The following is a 13,552-nucleotide window of genomic DNA, read 5'->3' on the forward strand; positions in this document are numbered from 1 at the left end:
CCAAGGGTCCCAAGGGACTTGACCCTTCTGCCCTGGGACAGTGAGTTGACATGATGCTAGGGCACAGCAAAAGGGGAGAAACCTCCTCATGGACCACTGGGGAATGGGACCCAACCACTGAAGATGGTGTCAAGACGAAGGCTACCCCAGGAGCGACACCGAGCAGTGGGCTGGTGCCTGTTTCCCTCACCAGAAGGAGAGGGTGTAGTCTCCAACAAAGGTCTCGCTCTCCCTGACGAGGAAGGAGCCATCGGGGGCCCCCGTCTCGATGCAGTACTCCGTCAGGAGTCGCTCCGCGATGTGTCGCCCGTCACGTCCTGCTCCCAGCTTGCCATGAAACCACTTCTCCGTGGAGTGAAGCTCGGTGCTGTTGCTCACCTGGCAAGGGGAAAACCCACCGTCTTGGGTTACTGAAAGTGGGCTCGTGGTGCTGGAGTCTGCTCTGCTCAGACGCCTTCCAACCAGTAGCAGGAAGGTTCTGAAGCAGCTCCCACCCTTCCCACCACAGGATCTCCCTCTGAAGTCAGCTGGCAGTGGAGATGTTCAGCCCCTTGGACAGTCAAGTCCCTTCTCCAGGGGAACAACTCACCATCAGCCAAGGGAGCCCTCACCTCCTTTTGCTCCTCCTCATCCTCGTTGCCTTGGTCACTAGTTGTCTCCCCAGAGTAATAAATCTTGCTGCTGGTCAGGACAAAGTAATGTGGGTTCCACTCCTGCAAGGAAACAAACTCTGAGCAAAGAGACCTCCTGAGGAAACATCCATGACCCATCTGTGGCACCTTCCCTTCTTGATCAGCACAAGCAGTGAGGGGAGATGGGGTTTGTGAAGGACAGTCACCAGCAATATTGATTTCAGTGGAGTTACAGGAGCTTCCAAGACATCCCCCAGATCCAAAGCATAGATTTATCAGTAGCAAAAAACCAGCACGTGATAGGTCTTACGTAAAAAGTGCTTGCAGATCATGCTGCAAACACCGCAGCACATATTAAAAGGTGATGACCAAATGAAGAGCCATTCAACGCAAAAAGCAAACACCGTATTGGATTCTGCACAGGGACTATCATAGAAGAGGCTATCAGAGGTGGTTGTGCAGCTTTACCATTGTGCTCTCCTGTTTTCCAAAACCCATTTTGTCCACATGTGACTCTGCCTGACAGATCCTCAGCAAAGCGGAGCAGCTGAAGAAGTGGACTGTGCGTAAGTAAATGCACACAGCAAAAGGAATGCTCGGTGCTTTACAAAGCCGAATGCTCATTCAGGTGTGTTAAGCTCGTAGGCACTTGGTAGGAGGCAGGCAGGTCTAGAAGCACAGGCCATCACCAGAACTTACTGCAGCGACAGGGATTACAGGCTATAGGGATTACACAAGAGCAGCTGCAGTGCACCAGCCCAGAGCTCCCTCTATAGCTCAGCTTCTGCCTCTAACAAGGGCCAACAGGAGATGCCTAGGGAAGAGCACAGGAGAGAGCCAGCATAAAAACACCCCCAGCCTGTAGAGAGCCCTGAGAAACCAGGAAGGGCAACAGCCCCTTCACTTATTTGTACCAGCCCTTCCTTCCAGCACCACGCAGTGCCTTACAGAGTTACCATGTCATTTACAGAGCCCACAGAACAGGATCAAGGTGACAGTGGCAGCGAGAGACGTACATGATTGATTGGGTCTTCCAGGTAGAGGATCCCATTCTTGATGGAGTTGCTGATGTCATTCTCTGAATACATTACGGACGTGGGCAGCTCCTCATAAGCACTGCCCTCTGCCAGCTTCTTGTGCTGTGGGATGACAGAGCAGGTCAGGCACCTCAAGGGGAGCGAGCACCCAAAAAGCAGCCTAGATTTCCTGATGAACAACCCCAAAACTCCACATCTGTTGCACCGGGTTCTTTCAGACTAAAAGGACCTATGCCACAGAGATCATCAAATGGCACTGAAGTCCCACCCTTTCTTCCCAGGGGTGACTTGTGCAGTAGAAATACCAAAATGCCCCAAGATCCAAAGAAAAGCAGCACCCAGATGCTGAGCTCATTTCCCAGCAGCTCTGAAGCAAGAGAGCTCTTTGTCTCCATTTATTTTTAGCATCAGGTCTCCACTTCCACCCCAGGCACTGTCAAGCCCTTCCAGAGGTAAGCAACTGCCCTTGGTCCCACACCGTCACCCCATTTGCCCCTATTCTCTCCACTGAGGAGTCTTGCTGGGGAAGTAACTTCACCTTGATGAGGATCTTCCTCTTGAGCTGATTCGGAGAGGGAAGGCCATCAGCAGAAATATCTACTGGTTTGGTCAAGAGCATGTCTCCGAAGACCTTCTTGAAATTCTGAGCCATGTTCCTCTGCTGAGCAATGCTGCAGTGGTCCTCAATGGACAGAATGACGGGGAAACTGGGAGAAGGAAAAAAGCCATCAGAATCAGGACAGTGTGCGGATGGAATAAACACCTTCTGAGCTCCTTTTGAAAACCTGGCCTCTGTGCCCTCAAAGAGCAGTTTGCATCAACAGCGATCTGTGCTATGTGTTCAACATAACCACCCTACATCAAGGTGTCCCCACCACTGCTGGCAATGTGTTCAGTGGAGAAGGACTGGCAGACAACTGGCATTTACCCAAAGCCTTCCCTCCCACAACATTTTTCTGGGAGAAACCTCCCTTTGGGTGGAAGATACAGTGAAAAACTTTCTTCTCACTGAATCCCAGGCACATAGTTTTGTGCCAGATTTCTGGGTAAAGGTGGGCTTGACTTTGCTACGGCCTCAGCTCTACCCTCTTTGCCCTCCTGGCAGCTCTGCCAGCTAAGTCCAGGTCCTTGCTGTACTCACTCGGAGGTGACAAAGGCATGCTCCTTGATAGTGACTAAGACGTCGGAGAACTTGATCTTGGTGGTCAAGGTGTGTCCATGGTAGATGACTGGCATACCATCAGGACCATCCCAGCAATCCACTGCAAGACACCCACGGGGGAAACTTAGCCCAAAGGCTGGAATACAGGCAGGACATGGACATGAGATGGACTGAACTACGAGGTGCTGGGAACCACCCTGGATGGTCATGAAGGAGTGATGTGAAAGTCCAGATCTTTCTGGGGCACCAGAAGCTTGGGCACGTACCACCCAGCCCCACAGAGAAAATCACCTCAGCCCTTCCAGCACATCACAGAGACAATGCTCCTACTGGCATTTCAACCCTCAGCCCTGCCTTTCACACAAAGCTTTTCCCGACCACCACAAGCTACTGCGACGACGGAGACCGAAGTGCCGGCCCCGGGTACTCACGCTCGATGCAGCGGCATCCCATGCGCAGGCAGCGGGCATACGCCTCCAGCGAGGACTCGCTCGAGAACTGATCCCCCGTCAGGTACCTTTCACATAAGAGAAGACATCAGCAACGCACCACTCTCATGGATGGTCTGTGGGGACATCACAAACTGGCCTCTGCGATGTAAGAAATGGCATTTTTCCCCAAGACCCGTCATCTTCCCCCAGTGACGAGAGGGGAAGATGCTGCAAGCACCACTCTGAGGTCCAGCCTTGCTGCTGGCTCTTGAGATCAGCCTCAGAGAGTGGTATCAATGTTGGTGCCCCCTGTAACAGGCAGAAGTAGCTTGCGAGCAGGGTTAGACCAGCTCTTGCACGCAGACAGGAGCTCGCTGCCTGCCCCGCAGCCTGATCAGCTGGCTTAGGCTCTCCATGCTTTAAATCTGAGCTAAGGTGCTGCCACTGCATCCCATGAACAAGCAGCACAGACAGAGCCTGTCTGCAAAGAAAGCAGCTGCTGTAATTTCCCTCTAGCAGCAGAGGAGGAAAATGGCCAATTCCAACCTGCCAGGTTTGTATCACTTCTGTCCTCAGAGCCTGTGGAAGGTGACATTGCCAATGGCACGAAATCCCTACCGACAGCCTGGGACCTGAATGCACAGTCTGTGCAGATGTATGCTGCTGACAACATCTGAGCAAGATACTGATGATTACACAGTGGAGGAAGGACTGGAGTAACAAGAGGAAGATCTCTGATGTACTGACCCCAGGGTGGGAAAGTCTACTTGACCTGTCACAAGGATCAGGCAAAATCAGAGAATCTCACCCTGGCAGAGGGGAAGAGGACGCTGGGAGAGGATGAGTGGAGAGATCCATCCCCTAGTCCTTACGTGTTGTGTGAGGAGGAGATCCAGTAATGGGAAAGGGGGTTGTTCATGTTCTCCAGACACACCATGTCCAGTTGCGAATTCCAGATGCTGTTCTCTTTGGAAAACAGGAAGGTGAGAAACTGCTCAGGAAGAAACAGAAGTGTGTTAATGGTGCAGAGGAGCCAGGTGCTGTGGTTCAGCTTCATACACATCTCCCTCTGCGTCAGCAGCTACCAAACAGGTAGTGGTTTTCTAAGCTCAGCACAGATTGACCAGAGGCAACCAAGCCAGCATCCGGCCACCCGATCCAGCGTGCTCGAGTAACCACAGCTTAGGCATTGCCATCTCTGCCCTGACTTGTGCCAGACAAATCCTTTGACCCAGCTGGAGACAAACAGATCGCTCTGCATTTTATTTCTCAGCTCACATGGCAGGAAATAGCTCACCAAGGCCATGTGGGTCTAGGGACCTTTGTGTGGGAGTCAGTCCAAAGTGCCAGTGACATGGTCACCTCCAGTTGTTTTGATTCTTGTGTTTTCAGCTCTTCTTACTTTGAAAAGATCCTTATGTGCCCCAAGGGGGCATTACGCCCAATGGAGCCCCCTTCTTCCCCTAGATGAACTGCCTGATGAGCACTCCCAGCTGCACACAGCACAAGAAGAGACCCCAGATGCTTTTCCCTTCACCAGCCAGCTCTTGTGCAACACGGTGACCCACCAGGTTCATCTTGCATAGCAATGCAGCTTGCAGGAGCTGTGATCCTTTAAATATCACGAGCCCCGCAGTGAAGACACAGGCAGGAGAGCTGTCACACCACAGCACGTATCGCACTGGGGACGTCACCCCCCATGCCAGCCCACTCTATACACACTAGCATCCAAGGTGTCTTACTTCATCCAGGGAGAAATAAGGCTCGTCAATCTCTCTCAAAGGGTCTCTCAGAAAGTTGAACATGAATTCCTGTACCTGAAGGGTATCTGCAGCCCAGAGCTCCTGCAAACCCCAAGAGAGACACGAAAAAGAAAACATTACTCAAAACCACATGCGGCTCATCCAGCTAGAAGCTTTAACCATTAAGGAGGCAGTTTTTAAAGCAAGACTTTCACTGCCAGGAATTCAACTGTCAGCACAAATGCCAGATAGCACGCAACTGCAGAAATCCGCCTTGTTTCTAAGTGGTCTTCATTTTCTCCTTGCCATGCATTTTTCTCTCCGATAGCTCCTCTGCACACATCTGCCATCCCTCCTCCTTCAGCAGCAGAAGCCAACTCAGCTTCCTTTTCTTTCTCTCTCTCCCTGGATGTCTTTCATTAGGGCCACCAAAACGGCTGCGTCTCTCCGCTGTTAACTCTCCACTCGCTGCGGACCACAGGCAGGGAGATGGTGGGAGAGGAGGAGAACAGTGCTAAGCAGGAGGCCCCACACTCTCATGAGAGCCACAGCAGTGCTTTTGGAAGCCACCCCATCCTCTTGGAGAAGGAGACCAGCACCAAGATGGGAGCAAAGCAAGAGTGACAGTAAAATGTATGCACAGCCCACAAATGCGCTGCTTGAGTCCGTGTGCTTGTGTGAGTGTGCATGGTGTGCTTGCTGAATGATCTAAGGCTGCTTTTAAACGGAAAGGTCAGCAAGCAAATTGATCGGTTGCTCCTCAGGAGCTGCCTAGACCTCCCGAGCAGACAGGGTGCACCATGACACTTCGGCTGCTGCAAACCTTCAGTACCAGCCAAGGTCACCAGGACTGGGTAAATCTCCACTGACCAGTTCCTCCCTCCCAGGACCTCCAACCATCTCAGATCTTCTGCTCTTGGTCCCTTTTCCAATCAGGGTGCCTGGCTGAGGCCAGGTTTACCCTCATCAGTTCTTCCCCTGCATCACCTCCTGCTCCAGGAAGGATGTCGTGCCAGAACACCCCACGACCAAATCATCCCCACATCCAAATCATCCATGGCAAGGCTGCCCTTGGAGCACCGGATCGTCACCAACACGGGTACCTATCCCCTCGCCCCTCTGCTGGACCTGTGTCGAGCTCACCCTCTGGTACTCCAGCAAGAACTTCTGAAGCTCCAGTAGCGAGACCCTGAAGTGCTCAGACCTTTCTCCGCTCCTGAAAAGGAGAGAGAGAGAGAGAGAGAGAGAGAGAGAGAGAGAGAGAGAGAGAGAGAGAGAGAGAGAGAGAGAGAGAGAGAGAGAGAGAGAGAGAGAGAGAGAGAGAGAGAGAGAGAGAGAGAGGAGAGAGAGAAGTTTTGGTCACTCACACAGCAGATTGTGACCAGCTGTTACCAGCTTCATGTGAGATGCCATCTGCAACCACCATGGCACGTGCAAGCAGGATGTGCTCCGAGCAAGCAGCGCTGCAAGAGCAGAGCGGGATGTGCAGAAAGAGATGAGGAAGGCACGACAGCAAACACACCGCAGCTGAAATGACATGTCCACATCTCAGAGCCAGGGACTGCCCCAGAAGCAGTCCAGGATTCACACTGCCAAGGGTATAACAATGTGAAATTCTAGTGAAGGGGCAAGAAAAATCACCAGAGGGACTGATTTGTCCAAAAAAAAAAAAAAGTGAAAAGAACTAAACAGGTGCATGGAAGTCAAGGGGTGACTACAGACAGAAAGGGGCTACAGGTAGCCAGAGAATATGGATTCAAGGAGGCAGGGCATGGAACGATGGAAGGAATCGTTTGTAGCTGATAATTTCAAAAGACTTGTCCATGAACATACCAAGCCGCAAAGGACAGTCAACGGCCATGCTGGGGACTAACACCGAAAAACCCAGAAATGGATGGGCAGTGCTGGCTGCCCTGGGCAGAGGGATAAACCAGATGGTTTGCTGAGGTCCCTGCCAACTCTGTTTTCTATGGTCACAGGAAAAAAAGAGGAGAACCCAAGGGGAATTACCTGGACAATTTAACATGTTTTCCCTCTTTAGCTTCTGTGCCTAAACTCAAGCTCTTCTTCCTATGGCCAAGATGCACACAGGGCAGGGAAGGGCACAATCGGCAGCGGCACCACAGGCGCTGTCAGCACAGTCTCCCATTGCGAGATGGCTCAAGGTCTGGTTATTTCACCTAAACCAACTGACCGTTTTTAGGAGGCAGCTGACCTGAGCTGGATCTCAGTGGGATGTCTGGGAGGAAGAGAGACCTTCCTGACCTGAGCCGAAGTGTCTACAGCAAAGATGCTTATTCAGAGTGCGAAAACACAAGCAGCACGGTGGCAAGCAAAAGGTGTGTAGAATTGCTCCTCCCCGACGCACCGCTGCAGACATCAAAGCACGTTACAGAGGCAAAAGAAAACAGCCCCTTCCCCAGCAAATACAGAGAATTATCCACCTTTCTAGGAACGGGACATCCATCTGCAAAAGAAGAAGCGCAAGCATTAGGTTTGCACTCTATCTTTACTCCTTGTCATCCCTAGCCTGGAGGTGGGAGACAAGAGACATTAGCTGAGGGCAGCAGGGTTAAAAAACCAATTGAGAGGGAATGCCCAGTAACAAGTACAGCCTCTCTCTCCCTTTCCTGGCTCTGGAGAATTCATCTCTTACCATTTTCTGGGCGCTGAACATTAGGCTGCGGTAGAGCTGTGCAAACTGCCCGTATGTGATATCCCCGTTCCTCTGCTCCACGTCCTGTGGCAAAAAAAAACAACGGCCAGAGGTTTTACAGGGGTCACAGGCAACTCTGCACAGCCTGAGACATGTCTCCTCCCACCAGGATTCTGGAAGGAAAAGAAGAAGGAAAAGGTCAAAGTCTGGCCAGACTTTGCCTCCTACCTCTGCCCATCTCTTCTGGGACCAGAGGGACCGCATAGCACCCAGGACACAGGCACATCCAAAAACAAGTCAGGAAATTCCCCAAGCTCACCCATAAAAAGGCACAATGGTCAGTGTTATCGTTTACTTGAACAGGTACAAATGGGACCATCTTAATTTTTGTTTGCGGAGAGCATCTGAAGCATCCGCAAACTGCAAGACCCAAAGTTGTTCTTTGGCCTCGGTGCTCAGTGCTGGTGGCAACAGTTGGTCGTGATGAGATGTCTCTGTTTCTGGGTGTGCAGTGATGCTGGCAGAGCCGGCTGCCCATCACTTGGCGGCAGTGGGATGCAGGACCTACTGGCCTCGCTGCCTGTCCTCCTGCACTCAGCCCCACCAGCACAAAGCCCACGGATGGGAGCCAGGAGCAATGCGGGGAGCGGTGGAGGCAGGGTGGGGCAAAGAGAGGGTGCTGGCCACAAACGCGCCAGGGTGCGGCACCCAGTGGGAGCTGGCACCTCTTCAGTCGCCACCGTGGGTGGGGGCCCTCCCAGGAAAAGCTGAGAGCCTCTGCAATATGCAAATGCACTGTGGGAGTTTAACCACCGCCAGGTTAGGCTCAAAGGCAGGCAAAAGGCTGCTGAGGGTCTGCAGCATGAGCGAGGAAAGCAGGGGGGTAACACACTCACCGTGAGTCTCTCCCGCAAGAACCTCATGTTGGGGACCCGGTAGTTGACCTGAGACAGCATGTTCTTCAGATCCTTGGTGGAGATCCTGGCTCAGGCAAAGGAAAGAGGGGAAAGATGTTCAGGAGGTCTGGGGTGGGTCTCACCCTGGGACCGGGACAGCACGTGAGCAGAGCGGCCGTGCCCAAAGGGGCATTGGCTGTGGCACACGAGGACAGATGTGCAACCCCAGAAGGACGCTGGAGTTAGGTCCAAAGGCAGAACAGAGGAACATTTTCCATCCCAACGAACTCTGCATCTATGCTGCTTGTGGGGAGCAGAGAAGCACATGCCGATGGGAGCTGCAAATACAGCTCCTGCAAGCTCCCAACACTGCCGGGCGAGTCCCAGCACCCTCAGCCCACTCAAGGCGATGCTGCAATGGGCACATGTTGCCTTCTGCTTCACAGCAATGACTGAGGAGAAGCATTTTTCAAGTATCTGTGCCCCAGCATGGATGCTGGGTGACCAAATCCCTTCCAAAACTCACTCCTTGGCCTGCAGAAGGAGCTGGAGGAGGATAGGCTTTGCAAGTGGTTTGGACTCAGCTAATTTTATCCTAAAGAGAGGAAAAAAAAGCCATTTGCAGTGTCTAGCCACAGGCACCGTGCTGCCACGTCGTGCCCGGCTGCGCTCCCCCAGCCATTGCCACACACACACTGCTGGCACGGGACAGCCAGCACGGATGTCCTCCCCCCGAGGCACCAGTTCCCGGACTGGGGAGGGCTCCAGTGCCAACCCCGAGCAGGATTCTGCACCCAGGCAGGCAGAGACAGGCTGCAAGGAGGCCTGGGCTGCCCCCGCCTGGTCCAGCATCATCCTCCCATGGGGTAACAGCCCTGCAGCGCAGAAAGACGCGGATGTCTCCCATCTGCAGGATTTAAGAAGCTGAGAGGTCTGCGTGCAATCATTTTCTGGCAGCTCCTGCCTTAGAAGCAAGTCTTCCCAGTCTGCCCCAGCAATCACAGATGCTGTTTTTGTCCCACACTGAATGAGTGGAAGCCCAGGACCCTACAGGATGCTCCCTCCATCCTGCAAAGCGTAGGGCAAGTCTGGTCCGGTGAACGCTCACATCTTGGGAGGCAAATATAAATATGCCAGGGAAGATGTCCTGTGCAGGGGTCACGCTGTCATCTGCGACAATGCCAAGGGGCAGTGTGAACCCCGGCTCTTTTACGCTCCCTCCTGGAAACGGGGTGATCTCAAATGCCACAGCAAGGAGGTGGGATGGAGGAAGCATCACAGAGAGGGAGAAACTGGCTGGTGTCAGGCGCTGTGGAGACAAGGGCGGCCACAGCCGGTGGGACACAGAGAGCCCTTGTTTCTGGGCTCAAAGCCACGGGGCACCGGGACGCATGCACGGCCAGAGCAGGACCTGGCCCGGCTCCCGTGACGTGCCCAAGGCCAGCACCCCGGGCTGGACCAGTGCCCTGCCACTCGGTTAGGAAAAAAAAAACCACCCAAGGCTGGCAAACGGCACCAGCCTGCCCTTTCCTTTCTGTATGAGCTACGGAGCCAAGACACAGTCTCAGCATGAGCAGCAGCTTTGGTGTCTCCCTGCTGTACCTCCAGCTCCCCGGCAGGAGAGGCGACCCTGGAAGCTCAGGGTGAGCGTTTTGGGGAGGGGAACCTGCCCTTCCCCTTCTCCAACAGCATCCACGGACAAGTGCAAGGTGCTGTGCACTGCTCATAGACACGATGGCACCACAAGAGGTGAGAGCAAAGCCTGCCAGAGCTGTCACCAGCATTTCCCTCTCTGCTCGGGTAGGAGGACGGAGTATGGAAGGATTTTATTTACTGGGTGCTGTTAATAACGTTAAAGTGTCAGAGGCCTTGGATAAACAGTTTGGTACTATTTTGAGAACAGAAAGTAAAAACCAAATAAACAAACTAGTTTCTACTACGGAAGTTTTTTAAGGTCTTATGACAAACAGGCCAAAGGACAGACCCAGCCCTCTGACAGGGTACAAAAACATTCCTCAGTGCTGAAACTCTGCTCCCAAACACGGGCAGCTCTCCTAGCCGGAGGTGAAACCGTCCCCTCTGCAGCAGTTAGGAAAAAACCAAACCCAACAAACCAGCATCCTGTTATCCTCCTCCTTCCACCTAACCTCCCTTGGAAAAACAAATACCCAAAGGCCCAGCAGCCAGTGAAAACAGCCAACATCTGCCGGCGTGCTGGAAGGTACATGAGGCACCCCGCCGGGAGGAGGCGGAAAGGAGAGGGCTCCGGCACAGGAGGCTGGGGTGTGGGATACACGAACGCCGGGAATGATTTCTTCAGCTGCCAAAAACCTGTCTCTTCTGGAAAGGACCAAGGATGGTTTGCAAATGAAGCATTTTTTGAAAAACAATCAACCAACCGACACGCAACTCGCTGTTCCCTTTTCAAACTCATTTCCAGGCAGAGGGCAACGGCAGCGAAAGCAGAGTGTGGTGGAACTCGTCTCCTTGACAGGAATATGTCCCTTCCCTTATCTCAGCATAACAGGTCATGACCCAGTTCCCCTCCCTTATCTTCTCATGACAGGTTCAAGCGTGACAATTCACCTGCTAGGACACCACTAAGCATCCACCCGAGAAGCCCATAAGCAGAACCCTGCTGCAGCCCATGAGCCTAGAAGCCAAGCAGCAGGATGATCCATGGCCTCGTGGACCTCACAGGAGGAGAATAAACCAAACCCAGCTCAGCTCCAACAGCATGGCCCCGGCTGTGTGTTGGCTCTCTGGTGTCTGCTTCCTCGAGTGATGCCAGCTGGGCATGAAGGTATTTCATGGCTACCAGTTCTCAAGGTGTTACTGGGTCTAAACAGCTGGGAAATAGGTCAGGGAAGCAAGACAATTTTTTGATGATTTTTTAACTCACTGAAAATCAGCCAGAAGAGTACTGGGACTTGGATTAAGGTTCCTTGGAAACAACAGTTAAAAAACCCAACAAAATTAAGAAAGCAACAAAAAACCCAAAGCAAAGGCTAAGATTTCAAGTAAACCTTTCCAGCTCAAAGCTTTCTATGAAAGTGCATGCCTGTGCAAGCGAGTTTTCTCCTTACCTGTCTTCCCGGTTGCGATCCAGCGAGTAGAACTGCTTTCGGAGCCACCTAAACAGAAAGACACCAAGACACACACACTCAGCTCCAGCTCCTTAACAACAAGCCCCTTTGGTTTGCTCCTGTTTCTGGAAGATGCCCAAAGCCTGTTGTCCGCTCCCACCACCCTCCTTCCCACCAGAGAACTTGGCTCTGCTCCCCTTTAAAACTGCCTCTGCCTGAAAGTGAGTCCACAGATAAGGGAAAAAGAATCAAAGGTACTGTTTTCTACGTGCCTCTACACGGAACTGCTACAGATAACACAGGCTGCGCACACATAAAAACATCTGTTTCACGGTAAAGTTCCTTTTCCCTGCGTGCACGTGAGGCACCTTTTCCCTGCGTGCACCCAGGCACGGGTGATGTAGCACAGCACGTCAACGAGATGAAGCCTCTCGAGCACAGAGGCAGGAGTGCTGAGTCAGGGCGGCTCAGAGAGGGAAGGAGATGCTGCCACTGTGCTCACCTTTTTCTGTCCAAGAAGAACAGCAAAGGGGAAAAAAAAAGAAAATATGCACAGAACAAGGACAAGTTCCTCACCTTTCAATCTGCAGGGGGGTGGCAGCCCTGAGAGTGTCTGCCACCAGCCAGTTCAGCCCCTTGATCCACATATTGACCTCGTCCTCGGAAGTGGCTGTGGAAAGGACACAGGAGAAATGGGAGGAAGGGACAGAGAAGCTGATCACCAAACCCAAACCTCCAGTGTCTCACAGAAAAAGATATCATCCAGGCAAATTAACTGACAACTAGGGGCCGAATGTGTGCCCTTGAAGGTGTCACCTTCTTCCAAAGACACACCCTCGGTGTGGTGAAAAAAGAGCATCTGCCCAGGGATACGTTGCAGCTCACTCATGGAAATACATATTGGAAGTCTGGGTCTTGTGATGAGGTGCCTGCCCCAACCCTGCCCTGGCACAGCCCCAGGGCCACAAAGTGCTTTACCTTGCAAGCTGAGGGTCTTCAGCCGGAATTCTGTGCCATAAAGGATAACAAAGCAGTGAGACTGGTCTGGTCGGAAACATGGATCCTCCTGGTACCGGTCAAAATCACGTGAGTTTTTTCCTGGACGAATCTCTTTGATTTCACGAATATCCACTAAGAGAAAAGGAAAAGAAAAGGGGAGTTCAGTGAACAGCTTGAAATTCCAGTGAAGGTGGAAGAGAAGGAAGGGCATGGATAAAGCAGTTTTCATCCTCTGAATAGCTGGGTTACCACCCATGACACGATGGCAGAGCCAGGCACACCTAGAGCACCGGGGTCCCAGGCTCTGACCAGCAAAACGTGTTTCCCTGCCTATGCTGGAACGTGAAGAGGGGATGGCTGCCCCAGCCCAGAGAGGGAGGTGCCAGATGTCTGAGTACAATGAGCAGATGCTGGGGATGGTGCCCTGTAAAGGGACTCTCTGCCTTCAGGCCACCAGTGACCATCACGGCAGCCCTCCCCGTCCTTTCCTGTCACCACCGAGGGCACGGGCCGAAGAGGCTCCCAGTGCTCCAGCACAGCACCACCACTCTGGTCCCTAGCACAACCCAGGTCCTCCCAGAGAAGCTGCAGCTTCAAGCGCCCCAGCTTGCTCCTCAACCTTTCAAAGCAGCACAGCGATCGCACCAGTCACCCCGCACATCTCTCTTGCCGTGCGCCTGCGGTTGTGAACACACACAGGTCTGTGAGCACAGTCGGTTTCCCAGGAAGCCTCCTCAGCTGCCGCCACTCCCCTTTTACTGCCATGTCCCCCCAGAAGGGCTGGATGCCTTGCCCGCAGTGGCCCCAGGCACGATGAGCAGAGGGCAGCACTGTCGCTACTGCAAGCTCCTTCACACCTCACGCTTTCCTCTTCCTCCACCCAACACACATCTGCAAACTGTGGGGTTTTT

General features: G+C 52.9%; 1 protein-coding gene across 1 annotated transcript in view; it reads right to left on the bottom strand.

The window, feature by feature from the left end:
- LOC104278062 (1-phosphatidylinositol 4,5-bisphosphate phosphodiesterase gamma-1-like) overlaps positions 1-12,773 on the bottom strand; it is a gene marked incomplete at its 5' end in the record, with an annotated part of 22,719 nt that extends 9,946 nt beyond the window's left edge. The window contains 15 exon segments of the mRNA XM_009874916.1: positions 191-378; positions 612-713; positions 1,649-1,771; positions 2,208-2,376; positions 2,811-2,931; positions 3,263-3,348; positions 4,135-4,253; positions 5,005-5,106; positions 6,148-6,220; positions 7,449-7,471; positions 7,661-7,744; positions 8,557-8,641; positions 11,643-11,690; positions 12,219-12,312; positions 12,621-12,773. Of these exon segments, the coding sequence (XP_009873218.1) occupies positions 191-378; positions 612-713; positions 1,649-1,771; positions 2,208-2,376; positions 2,811-2,931; positions 3,263-3,348; positions 4,135-4,253; positions 5,005-5,106; positions 6,148-6,220; positions 7,449-7,471; positions 7,661-7,744; positions 8,557-8,641; positions 11,643-11,690; positions 12,219-12,312; positions 12,621-12,773 (1,570 nt within the window).
- Positions 12,774-13,552: the final 779 nt, after the last annotated feature.

The sequence above is a fragment of the Apaloderma vittatum genome, unplaced genomic scaffold (assembly GCF_000703405.1).
Source record: "Apaloderma vittatum isolate BGI_N311 unplaced genomic scaffold, ASM70340v1 scaffold32778, whole genome shotgun sequence".
Classification (NCBI taxonomy): Eukaryota; Metazoa; Chordata; class Aves; order Trogoniformes; family Trogonidae; genus Apaloderma; species Apaloderma vittatum.